Source organism: Labrus bergylta, chromosome 2, assembly GCF_963930695.1.
Source record: "Labrus bergylta chromosome 2, fLabBer1.1, whole genome shotgun sequence".
In the NCBI taxonomy this organism is placed as follows: domain Eukaryota; kingdom Metazoa; phylum Chordata; class Actinopteri; order Labriformes; family Labridae; genus Labrus; species Labrus bergylta.
This window is the reverse complement of record NC_089196.1, coordinates 5,182,254-5,202,218: the sequence shown is the minus strand read 5'-3', so window position 1 is coordinate 5,202,218 and position 19,965 is coordinate 5,182,254. Positions and strand designations below refer to the sequence as shown.

Sequence of the window (19,965 nt, the reverse complement as noted above, 5' to 3'; positions counted from 1 at the left end):
ACTGCTCCAGGACTAACCGAGCCTAAGCCACGTATCTCTTGTACATAAGGCCGTATGTTTAAAATGATAGGACGCACAGTCAAGTCAGCGTCCGTACATCAGAGAACAACACAGAGAAAATGACGGCTTTCCTGACTTTGTGGCTTATTTTGAGTCATGTTAGTCAGATACAGCCGTAACACTTTTCTCCATAATGAAGGCTGTCCACGTTGTGTTCCCGTGCTTGTGCTCGTGCATGAATTGTACCTCTTCATAGCGTGCCAGGGCCAAGGAAGTGTACGGATCAGAATTCTCACACTAGTCAAACGGACTGGACTTTAGGGGTGAATTATGCTTGGGCATGGTACGGATTGTCTAGTGTGAGTGTGCCCTTAGACAATTAGACAGAACAGCAAGGCAATTTAACAGACAACACTGAGTTGAGTTTAAATTATGCATTGAGTGAAGGGCTTAAAAGTATTGCAATTTGGGATGCCAGTGGCATGGTGGTTGGGGATAGTCCCATGTACGGAGGCTGTGGTCCTTCAGGCGGGGGCCTGGGTTCGAATCCGACCTGTGGTTTCTTTCACGCATGTCATTCCCCACACTCTTCTCTTTCCCTGATTTCTGACTGTATCCACTGTCCTATCTCTAAGATATGCTTAAAAGCCCCAAAATTATCCTTAAAGGGGACATAGTGTATTCTGAAAAATCCACTTCTACAGTGTTTCTGAACATATATTTGGCTAACCTGAGTGTCCACTGACCCACAAAATGTGAAATAAATCCATCCAGTCCTTTGTTTGTGGTCTGCATAAGTCTTACAACACAGAGAAAAATGCTCTGTGTATAATTTGCTCTCCTTGTGACATCATCGTGGGGTTCTGGTAAAAAAATACCCTCCCCTCCAGGTCCGCCATTTTTATTCTCGCTGGTGAAGGATTGATGTCTACAGGGAAAACTCAGGGACCCCACCCCCCCCTTTGCATTTAAAGAGACACACACACCAAAACAGAGCGTTCTGAGAGAGCTGGTTAATACAGGGTCACAAACCTCCTCTGGTGCTTGATTCATGTTATTTTTTGACCAAAGCACAGCACTGATGTTTCATTCAGACCACAGAGGACTGTTTGAAAAGGTGGAAACGGGGGATGATATGTCCTCTTTAAAGAAATTACTGGGATTGGAATAACTTTAACTATAAAACCCAGAAATAATCCCCCATTTTTAGGGTGGTGGGTGTTATGTTTCACTGTGTACAAACAGACCAGTGTGTTACTTCACTGTGTAGGTACCATTCAGGAAGCTAATGTAGAAACTGAGCTAGATTATTCTCCACTGTGATTCAGGTGTGTCAGACAACCTTGAACAATCAGCTTTCTTTATCCTCACTGCATTACTACTGCAACAACGTGATGACAAATGTTGACTGTTATCAATGACACTTGTGACATACGTCAGCAAAAATTATTATAATAGTGATGTGATAACCGGAACCCGCTGACATTTGAAGGGAAACCAATGTGAACGTAAAGAAGCACTGTAAGTCGACATCACAAAAAACGTCTACAAATCACTCAAGATCAAGGGAACACAGGGGGGTTGGGTATGGATTTATGTCCGCTTAGGGCTTCCGTAGACAATCAGTAGTTATTTGAAACTTGAAAATAATGTGTAAATTAATGATTTTGTCCTTTAGTGAAGCCAGATTAGTATTATTATTATTATTTAGATCATTAGATAATATAAATACTGGTATTATTTAGATCATAATTCTTAAAAGAATATCAAAACATTTTAGGATCAAATTTCCTCATGTGGGCTGTAAAACATGAGCACACTGAGTTTACATTAGTTTAAAAAGTGAAACACAAATCTGACTGGACTAGATAAAGTTTTGGACTTTTTATTTGAACTTGAAAAGTGAGTTAAACAAAGTAAAATCACTCAAATCGCTCGACTGGGTTTGATTTTATCCAGACTGACGATGCACTGAGAGAGGAGGGTGCCACTTTTATTTTTCGGTTTTGTTGGGGTGTCAATCGGTTCATTTTTAATAACAAATAATTGTGAATTTTATTTATTTATTAAATATATTAAAATGACTTTATTTTGAATTTCTAAAGAGTTTTTCATTTTTCATTTGTTTAAGCTTAATTTGCTTTACTTCCTGTCTGGACAAAAAAATTATGCTTTTATTTTGAAAGAAAATACAAAACCTCTGATAGATCGAACGTTACTGCATTACCTTAACCATGGAAGAAGTAACTGGCTAAAGATTTGAAAGTAAATGAAAATAGAGAAAGGGAATGGTGAAAAAGTGAAATGTTTGAAATCAAAAAATGTTGATTTCTTAAAACTCGTCGGCTGAGCTATCTGGGATGTTTTTCAAAGTGTAATGACACATTCAAAGGCACAGCTGTGTTGTTATTGTCTGCTGCTGCAGGAAGACACTGCAGTGGCTTAAGGAACTAAATTCCACGCTATTAATGCACATTTAAAACAATGAATGCATTAATCTCTGAACTTAATTCCATTGCATTAATGCTGACAGCCCTTTTTGTGTATTTTGTGAAAGCTGCTGAGGACAGATGTGGTATCAGTTTCACTGAAACAGCTTCTTCACTTCAGCCTGAGGCAGCTAGAGCAGCTCCTTCAGTTAAAATGACACCTTCATATCAACCTGCGTCATCACTCCAGAACGTCTCCACTCATCTTGAAAAAGTCTTTCCCTGTACAATGATTATTAGATAAATATTATATATTATTTTTCATTTTATTGGTCAAACAATGGAAGGAATTTTTGTCAAAATCTCTTCAAAGTCTGGATGTAAAAGCCACAAATAGAACTTTTTGATCAATTAATCCTTTTAGCAAGCAATACAATCGTTAAACTGTCTTTGAAAGCATAAAATTACTTAAACTGTCAAAACATATGCACAATTTACCTTTTCTTTTTAATTCTTAAAGCATCCCTTCATCTGAATGGCAGTGAATTTGAATGTCCTCTGATACATCTGTCATGTGTGAGATCACTGATGGATGCGCCGAGGAATCCTCTCTTCCTTTTCTACTTTAGCAACTCTTCAGATTGAATAGATTAAGCAATAAGAAAATAATCAATCATTTCCCAAGAATGCATTACCGAAAAGTAGAAAGCCTGAGTTCAAAATGTAAGTTGTTTTAAGTATTTGTACTTCAGTATTTCCTACCTATTACCAGCATTGTATTCCAACTATAGATGATAGAAATTAAAGTGATGGTTCCACTATGAGTTTGAGGTCCAGTCCAGGTTTTCATCTCTTTGAATGAAACATTTTGGGGTTTTATCATCACAAACAGGAAGTTGTACTGGAGGTACAGATAACATAATCACAGAAGTTGGCATTTGTGAAGGGCAGTGTTTGCTTTGCGCCAGGGTGAAACCAGAAACACCAACACACCAGGCAAATAAACAAACCCCTCACACTCCCCGTCCTGCTGCTGGAGGGATATCTCCTGGGACATATTGAGGCTCAGGTCCTGCTCTTTTATATAATCATGTAAGAAATTCATCCAAATCCCCACCCCAGCCCATCAGTGGTGTTGTGGTGCCCAAGGGGATCGGCAGCCTTGACACGCTCTGATCTGATTAGAGGCTTGTTGGGGGTCGGAGGGGTTAGGACAGCCTGTCAAAAGGCCCTCTGTCAGCCTTGAGGAGATAAAGTGTTGCATCCTGGACCTCCGGCCCGCTCCACACTTATGATGCAATCAGCTGCTTGGTTGACAACCATCACTCACTGACCAGATAACGTGTGTGTGTGTGTGTGTGTGTGTGTGTGTGTGTGTGTGTGTGTGTGTGTATGTGTGTGTGTGTGTGTGTGTGTGTGTGTGTGTGTGTGTGTGTGTGTGTGTGTGTGTGTGTGTGTGTGCGTACGTGCGTGCGTGTTTTATGTGAAGGGATCAAGTGGCAACCTTGGGTGTTGAAAAATCAAGCCAATGCAGACCTGCAGTTCCTCAAATGTCCACTTGAGGCTGGTTGCAGAAGCATCAGAAGTCACATACACACCCACTAAAAAAATGGATCTGATTATGACAGCAGAATTTTAAAAAAATGTACATCCTGGTTCAAAAACTAATTTGGTCTGATTAGTTCTTACAGCAAACAGATTGGGAGGTGATATTACTTTATAAATTAAACATTTCAACAGGGTAATAGTTATTTTTTTTAATTGTGCAAGGAGGCTTAAAACCCGCCTCAGCTTCAGCTCTTAGCCTGTCTTTGTTTTGTTTTTTTGAACACCTCATAGTCTTTGTATGGGAAAGAAATTATCTTTGTTAGCATGTTTGTGCATTTGAAATAGCGTGCGTCTGGTCAATTTCAAAATAAAACAGAATATATGAACTCAAGATGGTATATTTTGTCCATGTTGATAGCTTTGCCTTTTTTCCCCCCAGTTTTATGTATTCATGGGGTTCAACTTTGAGATGTACACTAGCATGTAGGCTAAACACCCTCATCTGCATTATCAAGCTATTTCAGTCCCACTTTGAGAAACTCAACCCATGTGTTTTAAAAGTCCAGTTTTTGTTGGTATAACAAAATAAATCGACATGAAAATGTAGTCAGACATGCCTCACATGTCCTCGTGCCAACAGTTTAGACCTTGTGCTTTAGACATTTTTCAATCATCAGTTGAGAAGGTCCTGAGATGACTTTTGTTTTGTCAGTTAAATCTCTGCACGTTTTCTTTTAGCCGTGTCATTGTACGCAGAAAGAAGCTAGTGATATAAATTGAGACTCTTTCATGTCTTTAGTGTTAGCGTCTGTAAAAGGAAGCTTAGCCTTGATCCTGGACTGAGTGATAACGATCTAATACTCACAATATCTCTTTCAATCCAGCGTACAGTCAGGCTCTATTTTACTCTGTTTAAAAGATGTTTGCAGTTTGTTTCTTTGTGGATGTTTTCTTTCTTCCACCTTTAGCTGCTTATTGACACACGGACAAGACAAACAGGACATGCCAAAAGTAGTGTTACAATTAATTAAATGTATTTTTTTGCAACATTGGCATTAAAAAATACCAGCTGGCTTGTTCAACCTTTTCATCTGCTGGAATATATGAATATATTAGTTTGTACCTAAAGGCTGTTTTCATATGCTCTCCTGAAAATATCTAGATCATTTCAGGAGGACGGATATTCTCCTGACCTGGCTGTTCACATAATGCTCCTCACAGCTGGAGACTATCCCTGTCAGACAGTAGGGGGGGGCGGGGTCTCTTGAGGTAAGAAATGATGTAAAAAAAACAACGTGGAAGTAGCGGACAAAGCAACAGAGTCCAATATACGACGCTATAATGGTGAATTGTCTGGATAATATCCTGAGCTGAACTGATGTTAGTTAAAAGGAAGACTTATCAATGCTTGTATACCGAACAGGAGCCTCAGAGATATGATGGCAATGTCCGAAGGGGTCACCAAATCTACCAAAAAGAAGCTGCTTTCAGAGGGTCCTCTTGTTTTTTTCATAAACTTGTACATTTACTGCTGGCTGTTTGGAGCCATGACTACACTTCTATTAAAAGTTTTAATTAACTTTTACCTGACTGTTGATCATTTCCTACATTTCACCTCTCACAGCAGGGGGAAAATATTGATGTCACATGGGTTGGCTGTGGAAAAAAAAACGATTAACTCTGACTTTCCTCAAGTGTGCGGTGTGCGCACCAAACAAGTGGAAAGAGAGGGCAGAGGGCAAGCAGGAGGAAATTAACGCGCTATGATCTAAACCTCGACCTGGTTCCCTTCATTCAATCGAAAGGAATATCAGAACATGTGTGAAAGGGAGAAAATTAATTGAAAGTTTAAGTTCACACAAAGAAATGGATAATGTCTGCGCCCAGAGAAGCTGTCCCTGACATGTGCTGGCTTACTTTCACAAAGACCGGGCCATACGGAAGCCCTGAGAGACATGTGTGAAATCAAATCTGGCGAGTCTTTGTTTTAAATCTGATCTTGTTCTCTCTCCTGTATGAAGGACTTAAGAACAGGTTTATTTTTATATATAGCATTTTCTCTCCAAGTTCATCGATGTTATTACGTCTGTTCAACAGATGGGAAATAAAGGTTGCCTAACTTTCTCGTGTGTGAAATTAAAAACCTGAAGACATTGAGTGTACAATAGCGAAACTATCTTTCTTTCTTTTTTTAGGTAGAAAAATGCATCTGTAACACTTTTGATCTCTTGCCTCTTGGATCTTGTTTGAACGATTTTTTTTCTCTGTTAATTTGTTGAATTTGTCAAAAGTATAAAAAAATATCAAAGTTTTGCAGCTTTAGACTGAAATGACCAAAACTGAGAGTTAGAAATGTCAGATATTTAACTGCACAACTATCTGTTGACAAGTTGACTTAAAGGGATACTTCACCCGTTGAAACATGAATCTGTATTGACATTGGGTCATATATGTAGTAGAAATGTGAAATTAATTTTGAAGTTGGTGCCTTCTTGACTGAGAAATGGCAGAAAGTGTCTTTCTGGCTCGTGGATGAAAGACACCAACTCCCAGAATGCACAGCACCGCAGGCCAGTCCCACTAAGGTCTTCTATTTACAGACATTACAACACATATGGCCATTTACACAACTGATACCGAGATTTCTTCCTGAAGGAATTAGCATGTTGTAAATTCCTGTCAGAAAACAGACTGGCAAAAAAAAAATCAAGTTAGGGCTCGACCGATATGTGAGTTTTGGGGCCGATATCAATATTTCAATATAGAAAATAAATCTGATACCAACATATTGGCCGATATCTTTCTTTGATCTAGGTTTGATCTGTACAGATAGATAGATCTAGACGTACACACATCTAGATCTAGATCTGTACACACTGCATTTATCCCTAAAATGCGAGCGTTGTCATCTTGGAGGATAGAGTTCGGTCCCAGACTGTGGAGATATGGGATTGCCACTGGTTGCAGAATCTCATCTCCATATCTGTCTGCATTGAGATTGCTAGAATGATGACAAGCCATGTTTTTCTAGTGAGGTAGATGCCACCCCACACCATCACACTGACACCACCAAAAGCTGTTACCCTGTTATCGGTTTGGCATTGGCAGAGAAGATTTGGCAAGTTTTTCATGGCCGTAACCTACATACTCAGCTCTGCTGCTCATCCCACAAATGCATGTTCCTTACAAATGTGGCACCATTTTAAAGGGAAATAAACAGGCCTTCCAACGGTATAAGATGTATTGCCAAGAAGCTTTGTTACAACAAAGAAATAATCTACCAAACACAAATTTCCTTACTTTTTGTGCAATGTTTATAATTAGGACAAGACGATCACTAAACTGCATCACCGCTTCACACTCTAGTCTAGAGAGTGATAATGCTTGTTGTAATCCATATACCGCCCTCTGCTGGGGACAGCCAGAAAGAGAAATGCCAGTTTAGTGCAATGATACACAATTTAAATGTTATTTTTCATTTTTACTGGTGAATAAATGTAGTAATATCAGAACATATCTCAGTTAAATTCAGGCAATATATCCACTTGATATGCTAATATCAGACGATATTATTGGCTGGATGATTAATCGGTTTGGGCTCTGATTCAAATACTTCAACATAGAATATTTAAAAAAAAAAAGGAATTTCAAAATAAAAAGCTGGTCTATTGGTTAAATAAATGTGTAATATTTTCCTATCATGGGCCTGTGATTTTCAGACAGCAGTCAAGTTGGCATACTTTAATAGTTTGAATTATTCTCAGCTGTGTTGCCATGGCGTTGAGTGAATGAATGTCTTCAGACGTTTCAAACGGATCACAGACGTGCACACAGTGTTTTTTTAATGATGATATCTCAGTAAGCGGTCATTCAGAGACAAACAAGTGTTCCCTCCATGTATCACCCACTGAGTGGATAAACATTATATCAGCCTCTACGATCATCTACACTCTGAAAAGGTCAAAGGTAGACACAAATGGAGGACAATCATTGTACTTGCATAATGTTCACATTTATTTGGTTTCAAGTCCTAACACATTCTAAACATGCTTCAACACGTAATGGATCACATTCTTCACAGGTAGTTAAAGTAACAAGAGCAGACAAGAGATTTCTGAAGAGAGAAAACATGAAGGCGTTTCAATTGTCTGTTCACAGATGATAACAGTGTGTAAAGCGATTTATTCCCTGAGATATGTCAACACTCTTTCACTTCCTCCCTCACTCTTCACTCATCTTGTGCTCCTGTACAACAGGGTTAAAAAGTGGGGGTGGGGGGGGGGGGCTCTTCAGAAAACTTAAAGCCCTGACGAGTTCTTTAAAAGCAAGACCAAACGAGGAGAGGTCTTTCTTTTATTTTAGGTCTTCCTACTAATCATGATGACATTTTTTATCAGTTTACATCAATGAGATCTGGGGGAGTGGTGACAATTACAGAAGAAGTCCAAAACATGGAAGGCCCAAATAAAGAAATCTAGTGATCAACTTTCAAATTCTGGCCGACATTATGGAGGTAGGAGTGCTGTTTACATTCACAATCTGTCTAATGCTGTGTGTTTAAACAGAAAGAGGAGCACATCCCACAAAAGTGATTTCCTTCATGATTATTTGAATTTTCTTTTTGCTCTTTGAAAAAAAAAAGTCTGGGCTTGGGTGTTTTGGGTTTTAAATTTTTCTTCTAGGTGACTGAGATGAAACAGAATAACTTGTGTTAGTCCGTCAGCTCTCATTAAAATACATTTCTACCAGACTTTTTAGAAGAAGATCACCCAATATGTTTCTGTCTTACTTGCCTCAAAGGGGCTTCCATGTCAGACGACCAGATCGTAAACATATTGTGCAGAAATACTTCTTGTGAAGCAGCGCTGAGTGAGCAGAAGGGGACATCAGGTTTCAAACTAACATCCGCTCTGTCTTGTCCTCACTAAAAAAAACTCGGATCACCTGTGAACTTTGCATTCCCAAAAAAACAAGTCATAGGAGTGATGTGAGAAAGTATCTAAATAAGACCCAGGATTTAAGTTTAAAGGCAGAACTGTTCCTCAGATTCCCCCTCTTTGTTTGGTGTCCTTACGTCCCAAATCAGCGAGTTGGACTGCAGCGTTGATAACGCCGCAGCGGTCCGTCTGTCTGTGGTCACGTGCCACAGCGTCGGGGTCCCGTGACTTGGCATAAAGCATGTAAACAACAAAGATTATGTCAGTTTGACCACAGTTACATTCTTTGATTGACAATCGATCATCAAGCTGCATCAGCAGATATGATAGTAGTCCCATTGTTAGCGCTCCATGTGACCATGAAACGCCTTAACAGTGAACAATCATGGAGCACAATGGGATAAAACACACACACGCACGCACACACACGCACACACACACACAAGTACATCATGATGTGGTGAATATAGTGTACACAGCAAACAGACATTCACAAGATAACAAGACGTATTCCAAAAAGGTCAACACAGGAAAATAAAGCACTGGTTAACTGCAGCATGAATGCATCGCGAGAACACCTTATCGGCAAGCTGACATTGTCATTCTTTCATCTTTGGTATTGATAACAGGGCAGGAGTGAAATGAGTGGCGATGCTAATTTGACATGAAATAAAGAAAAAAAACAAGGAAAACAGGAGGAAGAGGATCCCTAAATCAAAAGATGAAGGGTGTTAAGAGGTCAGAGAGAAGACGAGCTGCTGACAGCCGGGCCGGTGAAGTGAGGTAGAGACGATTACGAGGCAAAAAAATCAACGAGGAAGAAAAGAGGTCACAGCGCTTATTATAAATCTGAGAGGTCACTGAGTGAAATAAAGAGACACAAAAAACAACAGAACATTGGTGCAATGAAACCAATAAATAAGACAAAAAAAACATCACCTATTTGAAAATAAGCGACATGATGACAAATAAAGAGGTAGTTTTAGTACAGAGAAATTGCAAAATGACATATCCCTTGTCTGCAAAATAATACAAATACAGGAAATTAAAAAGAACACTTTAGTATCATAGTCTGAGTGAAGAGTCCAGAGCAGAGGCAGTAAGGTAGCCGAGGTGAGGTTTTTCTTTTGTGTTGATGAGCAGAAGCCAGTATTGATATTACGGCTACATTAAAGGAAAGTTAAAAAAAAAAAAAAAAAAAAAAACAGATCCCCGTCAGATCGTCTTCCACTGTCAGATCTCAGCCGTCTGTGATGTTCAGTGCATTCCTGGAGCTACTCGGGGAGATGAAGGGGCCACCCTGAACCGTTTTTTTTTTCGGCTAACTTTTACACTAAGCATGAGCGCACATTCCTCCAGTGGGTGTCCCCGTGTGCAGAAAAGTGGGATCGGCAGTGCAATCTCGTTACATTCTGACGCCCAACATCTGACCGCTGAAGTTGTTTGTTTTTAATTCACGATGTAACTCCAGTGAAGCAGTGGTGAAAAGACTGTAAGGGATCTTTTTTTTTTTTTTCAACTCTCCTTTAAATGATGCATCGGATCACTCAGACTTCTGTTCCATAAAATAATATACCTGAGATTATGTGGTTTAAAGGGTCACTTCAGCAAAACAAAAAACAACAGAATCATTCCTTACATGCCGGAAATCGATGCTTTCATGTGCTCACATTTTGGACGCCTCTGTCTCTAAGATTGACTCGAAACAGGAGGAGGAGAATTCATGCTGGTGCTCACAGTAGTGACCAATTCTATTTAAAAAAGAAAAACCCTTCCTCTTTAAATTAAGCACTCAGTATGTTAGTTGGGCTGTTTTAATGATTTTTTTTCTACTGCAAAGACACAAATATGAAGATGGCCTTTTAAAATCTGAATATCATTCCTCCTATATGTCAGTGAGCGTGCATTTTAATCATCATTAATCTTAATCTGTAGTCCCTGGCTGTAGGTATAAAGTGGGAAGCTAAAAGCATTAAAAACCAAGAAGGAAGTTCAAAACTAAAATCATGATCTGAGGCATGTCAATGATGTTACAGGGATGATAGCATGTGAAGCCATAACTGCTTTTCATGATTGTTTTTGGAGAGGCGGAGACTGAATCTGACCTAACACCATAAAGGTGAGTGAGGAATGATTGGAGGTCTTTTGAGATTGAGCTAAAATGACCCTTTGACCTCTGAAGCCTGAGTGATGCTTGATGCTCTTCAAACTCCATCGTAGCTGCTCTGAGAATCTTAGTGGTAATAATAAAACATGTGTCATTTCATTCAAGTTTGGAAGTGAACACGACTCCAAACCATCACATTTGTATTGTAAAAGAAAAGATTCAAATGATACATAAAAGGGTGTCAGCTGGTCTAAAAACCAGACTGACGTCACCTGAGTAATACTTTTCCAACTTAATCAAACCACTGTGGACAACGGTACGAGGTCTTCAAATCATGTCCAAAAACAAGTTTAGAAAATGATAGGGTTGTCTTCACTCCCAAAAAAAAAAAAAAAAAAGACAATGAATACATGAAAGAAAAAGAACAAGAAAAAACCCCAAAACATCATCCACAATAACTACAAAGGTACATGAAAATGTATAAAAATCAAAAGATGAAAAGAGGCTAACTGGAACACCTCAAGAGGAAACACTGCATCAGACTGGTGGTGCTTTTTAAGGCTGCACACAGAGAGACTACCAAGAGAAACATCCACCCTGCATGTGTCACCTTTAAACTACATCCACTGTCACTGAATGATGGGGGGGAGAGAGGGGGGGGGTTAAGGTGGGGGGGGGGGGGGGGGGGGGAACACTTTCTACCGAGGACCTACAATGTCCTGGAACCTACATCTACGTATACTACAAGTACATCAGCGTGGTCACTGAGGAACTCCTGAATGCAATACATAACACTCACTTTACCCTGTTTAGATCCAGGTCTGCAGGGACCTGAGAGAGAGGAACACACCGGGGTGGGCCAGTGGCCGAGGTCTCCGAACCTCACCGTCGTGTGCCAAAAAAGAGAGTCGTTGTGAGGACTGCATTTTTTTTTTTGTCTGCATCTGAAATCGATCTTGTTGTCGTGAAATGGCTTAAAAACTTGAATAATCCAAGAAGACACTTCAAGCGGTTTGAAAACGATCATCTCATTCTTCAAAAATAAAGACCATTTCCTATGGCATTTTTTTTTTTCTTTTTCTTTCTTTTCTCTTCTTTTTAAACATGTGCATATCTGTCACAGAGGGTATGCAAGATGGAGGAAAGTCATCTAAATTCTCTAAACTAAGCCCGGATCAACCACACTGAATCCACTCCTAGCCTAGTTAAAGTTATAATCCCCAAAAACTTGATGTTGACAACCTTAGCCAGTAAAAACCTGGAGGACCAGACCTGAAACAAGTCTCGTCTAGGGTCTGTGCAAAATTTTGATTGAGCCTGAGAAGACCTAAAACTAAGAAGAACTGGCCACAAGAGATTTGAAATGGACCGACTGGTTTCTAATCTGGAGTTTCCTTCATTTCTGAGGAAAGTAAGCAAACACTGAATGTCCTAAATCCAAACCCCAAACCAAATCTGTTGCTGGTTCCTCACAGTTCAAACAACAACTGGTGTCTCTCTGGTTGTTCTACAAAAAGTCAAACAACACAAGTTTTGACGGACTATCCCTTTAACCGAACCGAGCCAGCACAGTGGACTGTAAACAAAGCTGATCCTGTGTTGAGAAAAGGCTACAATGCATCAAGTTCCTGGCACTGAAGGCAGCAAAGTCACCCCCCCCCCACCCCCCCAAAAAAAACAAGCCATCGGACGAGAATCAGATGGGGGAAAAAAACACAACAACAAAAAAAAACAAAGAGTGGGATCCCGTCTGCCCTGTGCATACATGTGTGCTCAAGAATCAAGTGTGCATGTTTAGCAGGATTTAGAATCAACATCCAGCGACATACTCGTCTGTCCACAGCAGAGGGTTCCCCCCTCTGACACAGATTGATTCATCTCTTATTCTGATCCTTCATTGATAAGAAATCTTTTTTTTCAGCTCCCTACCCATCAATGGGTGTGTTTTCGAGAAACGCATTGCATAACACTTTGGTCAAAAAAGAAAAAAAAAACACAATATAACTAAAAACAGCAAACCTAGCTATCCTCCCCTTCCCCTGCAATAAAGCCTTATATCCCCAGTCTATGATTGTATAAAATACCCGTATGCTCCTTTTTCAAACAACTGTCACCTTAACTCATGGAATGTTAAACTGACAAGTCTGCCTCCCAGTAGCGGGATTTCTGAGAGTCGGTGCAGATAAAGTAGCTCACTTTTGATAATCAATTTTGCATTTTCAGTGTGACAAGACACTGTTTTTTTCTATCTTTGATTTATGCAGCTCCTTTGAACATTCAGTCTCTGATTGAGGTGCCAAAGCATCCACAGGGATTTGGTTTTTTTCGACCGGGCAACTCTTCATTGGAAAGCAAGAAAAGGTACCTGAAAATAGCAACAACATCTTCCTGAGGTAGTCTCACAACACTCGTCACATGTGTCTATTTGTCCCCGTCTGAATAAAATAAACTCTCTTAAAGTCTAGCTCTAACAATAGCAACACTGACACATCGAGCAAACTGGAAACACACTTGTAAACTCCAAAGACCAATGCATCTACGAGCATTTGTTTTGTACAGAAGCATGTGCACAGTGTAAATCAGCATACATTCAGCTCTGTCGTGTAATAAATACATAAAGAAAAAGTTACAAAAAAATACTAGCTGCTTGTCACATTCACAAAAAGGGACGACCAGTCCCTCGACGTGGGTGGGTCCGGTGGAGAGGGGGGTCCTAGTTCCCGGATGAGGTGGTCACGCAGGGCGACGGGCCGGTCCTGTAGCTGGTCAGGCTGGATTTGCAGGAGTGCAAGACTGCTTTGAACAAGAGGGGGAGCTGCTCCAGAGGTACATTCACCAGCTTCCCTGAAAACACACCGAGCACCAAACCAAACATTAGCTCAGGACTAGCTTAGCTTAGCTTTCGCTTGTGCTACATTTTTATTGAATTTCATACTCAGATCTCTGCTTCGTTAAGAAAATCACTGAATAGTTTCAGTTATTTGCATTCTTATCGTTGGTCAGTGTAAAGGAGAAAATAAACTCAACACATCACATTATATGAAGATGCCGTTTTCTATATTTGATGTTCTAATTAAAAGCCAGTCTGTGGTATGGAGTTTATGCATTACTAACATTTAAACTGTGCAGGTATAACTCTAACCTTACACTTAGCTCCTAAAAGCTGCAAAGTCCTCCTCAAAAGACGGTTGTCATGGTGATCGTTTTGAAAGGTGGGATAATTTGGGGGATGACGAGGTGCAGCAGAGCATTCTCAAGGATAGATTTCATCCCTCAGAAAAGTACGATGACTTTGATTTATTGTTTTCTGTTAGCGGGGATAATTCAATAAATCCAACAGCAGATTACCGTTAAAATACCTTGTGTTGTAGTTTAAGACTTCACCAATAGATGCCACTGTTTTTTTTGTTTGTTCAGTAGATGTCGATTAAGTTTGTAGCTGTTGGTAAACTTATCATAATGCTTTGTTTATGTTGTAAATACTTAGGTCTCGCTGTTTGTAGATTAACAGCTGGAAATAACTTAATTACATAATTTAATAACATTAATTGTAGTTAATCCACAAACAGCGAGGAATATGTCTTTACAATATTTGTCAAAACGTGCATCACCAGGCTACTAAAAGGGATTGGGTTTACATTGGGATGTACAGTACATTTTTATTTTATTTTTTTAAGATTTATTTTTATCAGCAGGCAGAAATCTTACCAGCAATGCAGCGGATCTCTGGGAGACACATCATGATCTCAGGGAAGCGTTTGGGCTGGTGCGGATACTTGTACTCGGTGTAGTCCTGACACACGTACCAGTAACGCTTGTTCAGCTGTTCGAGCTGAGAGATGTTGGACAGTCCTCGGATATCTGCGGTGAAACAAGTGAGAAGAGAGTCATGTGAGTGAAAACGGTAAAAAAAATTAAACTTTTGGACGAAGAAACAGCAAAGCTCATTTTTGTACTTTTTAATTTTTTTTTTACCTTGGTTGAGAAAGTTGATGGCTTTCATACAAGCGTATTCTTCGTTACTGATCTTCAACGTGTGGAACTTGCGGAACAGATATATCAACCTCTCCATCACCTCCATGCCGTCCTCGCTGAAACTGAAGAATCACACAGAACTGTCAATTCAACTGGAAACTTTTTAATGTCCTAAAACGTTCTAAAATACTTTCATAATCATATTAAGAAAAGACTTCCAGGGGTGTTGAGTTTATGTAGTTTTCTCTAAAAATAAAAGAAGATGATAGGCTGTTTTTAAAGCTTTACTGTCCTCCTGTTCACATTAGATGAAATGCAGAACAGTCAACCAACCCTTAAGCCTTATTATCTTAAGCTTCTATGCTTCAAAGAACAAGGGGAAAATGAGGGAGGGAATCAGTCGGATCTACTGTACTAGCTGAACAAACGTCCTGGTGATACCACTGATTTTTTGAGAGACGCTGGACACATTCGCTAAGTTTCATTTCACACACACACAACCTAATTTCCCGGCTCCCACAGCTCCAATCTCTCGAACAAAACTTTAAAGAAGTCACGCGCAATCAGATATCCGCTCCTAAGCTCAGAGTCAATTGAGCGAAGCAGCAGAACAGCACCGTATATTAGGAGTATTAGGAGTGAAAAGTGTCATGAGGTCAGATAACTCTGCTCTGATTTACACAGAGTCAAAGCCTCACACAACAATGTAGGACGTGTGTGTGTTTCACATGCCAGACCGTGCTAGCCTCAGCTCTGTCTTAAGGAGTCCTCCCGTTTACGGACCGCTTCACTGGCCTCCGTCCAACCAAAACTCCCCCCCCCCCCCCTCTGCTGTTATACAGAACCCCATGTGGAGCAGCTCGTCTACCGTCAGTGTAGCGAGCAGCGTTTAACCCCTCATATCCACCTTTTCTTCAGCGTGAAATATTAAAATGGTGAAGCTCGGGGGGGGGGGGGGGGATTTATCACCTTTATTATCTCTTCTATGTTCAGAGTGTGATAGCCTCCATGAAGGAGAGGTAGGAGGCAGCATGAGTCAGTGCAGGTGAGATATCACCTTTCCTAAACATTTATAAATGAGGGTCATTTCTCCAGTCGCTCTTTTTGAAATGTTACAACCATAAACTATGAAGACAAAGTAGAAGTGTGGGCCAACTCAGAATCAAATAGATGATGCACCTTGTTACATTTAGCTGATGACTCAGACTTTGTTCACCTCTCACTTTATCAGACTTTTATTAGAGCTTGTTTTAACGTGAATCAGATGTGGTCTGGGGGTTTCAAAAAGAAACGGAGGCAGAGGCAAACAATTCATCAAATCAGTCAAATTGGGGCGATAAAACCAAACAAGGAGTTTAAAAGCTTCCTCAGAGTAGAGGGGACACACATCGCTATTCATATCACACACAGTCATTTGAGGCTAAGACACCCCCCCCCCCCCCCCCCTCCGTCCACATGTACCGTGCAGCTCAGAGGATGAAACGGTGCTAACCTGTGCTGCGCGGATGCAACGTTTTTTTGAAGCATCAGGAGCCGGTTAGAATTACGTCTTATAGCGGTCCACTGCACTGTTTGAGCACGGTTGCGTTCACATCTCCCGCGGAACGTACTAAAGAACACATGAATCGTGCCCGTGACCACCTCTTCAAGCGGACTCTCTCGAACCCGAGTACGAGTACATTTGTGTTCACACTGACCGAATGAACCGGACTTTGGGGTCAAAGTCCTCGGATCTGAGCCTGAGTCCTTAATGTGCAACCACTCTAAGTTGAGAGTGTATCAGTGCAGAGATAAACATTAAGTAGCAGTAGTGTTATGGTCACGCTTCTACCGCAGTTCTTCTTTTTAATTGGTTTTAAAGTGGAAGTAGACGGTTAGGTGTGAGTGTATTTTTCTCTATTTCTCCTAAACGTCTCTCTCTACTGTTGGCATGAGCTTGCCGACAGTCGTTTTCCTGACACATTTTTTTTTCCCCTCTCTGGGTCTCTGCCACTCCACTCACCCCTGCAGCTCATCGTCCGACGGCGTGTACTTGGCTGTGGTGACGTTGGCCAGGTCTCCGAAGATCTGCGCGCTGTAGATAGTCAGGCAGGAGAGCAGGATGAGCTCCTGCCAGGTGGAGCTGAGCAGGCAGGTGTAGTCCTCGATGGAGAGCTCGCAGAAGAACGGCAGCTTCTTGATCCAGGAGATCTGGCGGAAGAGCAGCTCGTCTGCCAGGCGACACAGCAGGGCAAAGAGCTCCACCTGTGTCACTTTGTACCTGCCACACACACACACACACACACAGGAGGAAACTGTCAGGTTCACTCCGGATCACCTGGAACATGGTTACAATATGATGAGCTGTTTGTTTTTATGCAGCAGCTCACCCGTCCTCTATGAGCATGGGGGTCGCCAGGGGGGCCAGGTCCTCAGCGGCCACCAGCTGCAGCACCAGTGGGTGGGACTGTGGGTAGATGCTGCGGGGCTGGGGGGCGAGCAGGCCAGACTGAGCGGGGTAGGTGAACAGGTGAGGCAGCAGCTGGTAGTGTGTGGACATGGAGGTGTTGATGTACTGGTCCCTGAGGGCCGCCGTGTAGCCGTTCCACTCCACAGAGCGACTGGAAAGCACAGACGGTCAAAGATTACACTCAGTTGGATTACATGGTTTTTTTCCCCACAATAAATGGAAAACACACTCAGTGACCGCGTTACTAAGAGTAAGATTTGATATCTTTTTTAAAGCATCCGAGGACTTTTCCCTCTGTAGAACTCTTGTGAGTGTCCTGTGTTTGACTCTGTCCCTGACGTTTAGACAAGCTGTATCACTTTGCATCATTGAGCTCCTGAAACTGTAGATTTTGACTGTCACTGTGCTTTCACACTTAAGAAACAAAAACCCTGAAAACGTCCTGAAGTTCAGGGTGAGCTGTGTGTGTGTGAACATAAACTGATGAATGTTTCACTCTGACTTTACCCAGAACTTTTCCTGCCAGCCCTTCGAGTAATCTTTGGGTGTCTCACGATTTGATTCTTGGGGTCAAGGTTGATTGAGAATCTATTTTTGGATTCAAAACGATTCCGGATTCATGGAATCAAAATCTATTTTTGAATTGGTACATACTTCAGGATCTACTCCAGTCATCTGTGAGACTGGCTGAATTTCCCTCTATTTGGCATTCTACTGATTTAAAGAGCTAGCATTAGCACTTAGACGGGAGTGACTGATTAGCCTGATTTTGAATCTATTTAAAATCTCAGAAAGATAAGAATCTTGATTTTTTTACAGATATTGATCTTTTTGCCCACCTTTAGTTGCTACGACTGATCAGATTGTCTGTTCACTGAGTTAAGAGTTAGCTGAAATTGACAATGCGGTTTGTCATATGTTTTTGTTTTCCTATCTGTGACGCTGTTAAGTGTTACACTTTCAGAAAAATCACCTGTTTTTTCCCGGCTGATTTAGTTATGTCTCGTCTCATAGCCAGTTTTTATTTTCCAATACTGAAGCGACACATTATTTGATCGCAGCAATAAATGTACTTCTGGTCAGAGGAACGGGTCCTTACAGTGCGTGACATAAACTTAACCGTGTTCATTCAATCAATATGTTTTTCACTGGACAGAAACACTTCTCCCTTGACCCCTGTATCTAGGGGAGCACGGCGCAGACACTCCACACTGAAAAGGTTTTCTGTCATTGTTGTTCATTTCTGCTCAGATATCATTTGATAATACGAGTATTTCTCTGCATAGCTTTTTGGGCTGTGAAACATTTTTTTTTTTCTGTGTAACACTAAAATAAATGCGTCACGCGAGTACTCAGACAATGTTTGTCCTTGAGGAGTGCAGGTAGACAATGCGCTCGTCTCCATAGTATGCACAGCAGATAGCGCTGGCGAGTGTTTGCTTATCATCATCAGCGAGCCTGAGGAGCTGCACATTCAGGCATTCTTCCCCTCACTGAATACCTTCACTAAAAGTCTGGGTGAGACGGGAACGCAGTGCAAGACTGTCAGGGCCGACACATTATCTCAAACGTTTGGAGCGAGTGGAGGCGCTGTGGGTGGAGAGAGGGCGGGGGGTTCACGACTCACTTGGATGACAGGGTGGAGGCGGGTGACGGCTGGTTGCCCTCCGAGACGCCGTTGCTGGGCGAGCTGTGGTAGCCGTCGCCGTTGTTGCCCCAGGTGTGCTCCGGGGCGTCCTCCTTGAACTCCTGCCCCGACATGATCCGCTCTATCTCCTCCTCTGTGATCTGAAACACACAGAAGGACTTGTTAAAAAAAATAAAAAAATAAACACACACACAGTTTGATTCAACTCACTTGATTAGCAATGACTAGCTGCTTTTCACTAAAAACAAGCAAGGACGCAATGACACAATGAAACAGGGAGCCACAGAATGAAAGAAGGCAGGCAAACAGGGGAGGAGTGTGTGTGTATGTGTGTGTGTGTGTGTGTGTGTGTGTGTGTGTGTGTGTGTGTGTGTGTGTGTGTGTGTGTGTGTGTGTAGCTGATTAGCTGATACAAACACTGAAAATAAAAAGAATCTCTGCAGGGTCTGTGCTGGTAACACACAGACAAAAGCCATTTAGAAAAGCTATTAGCATGCAGGCAAATGTAGGTGTTTTGTATGTGTGGCTCGGGTCAACTCCCTTTCATTTCCATCACACCCCCATGTACACTGAAACCGTAATTCAGTCCATGTTATGAAACAGAGGTCTCTCCTTTCATTAAAGCTGGGCCTTTCTGTGTCCTGACTTTGCTGAAATGAGCTGGAATTAATTGACCAGCTCTCTCCTCCCCCTGAATGGGAGGCTCAGCGGCACTTAGCTTCATGTCACGCAATTTCCTGACCATTTGTTCTCTGGCTAGTGTTCATAATGGAGCCGGCGCTGAATGGGGAAATAATCAGCAGCTATATGATTACACTGCCTTATACGGCGAGTTTCAGCTGGTCAGGGTCCACTCTCATTCCATGCTTCTC

At 41.4% G+C, this 19,965-nt stretch overlaps 1 protein-coding gene across 1 annotated transcript in view; it reads right to left on the bottom strand.

The window, feature by feature from the left end:
- Positions 1-11,696: 11,696 nt before the first annotated feature.
- nr6a1a (nuclear receptor subfamily 6, group A, member 1a) overlaps positions 11,697-19,965 on the bottom strand; it is a 20,332-nt gene continuing 12,063 nt past the window's right edge. Inside the window, exons 3-8 of the mRNA XM_065961946.1 lie at positions 19,073-19,298; positions 17,366-17,596; positions 16,999-17,256; positions 14,997-15,118; positions 14,730-14,882; positions 11,697-13,865 (exon numbers count right to left, since the gene is read on the bottom strand). Of these exons, the coding sequence (XP_065818018.1) occupies positions 13,735-13,865; positions 14,730-14,882; positions 14,997-15,118; positions 16,999-17,256; positions 17,366-17,596; positions 19,073-19,298 (1,121 nt within the window). The 3' untranslated portion in view covers positions 11,697-13,734. The remainder of the gene's footprint in view (positions 13,866-14,729; positions 14,883-14,996; positions 15,119-16,998; positions 17,257-17,365; positions 17,597-19,072; positions 19,299-19,965) is intronic.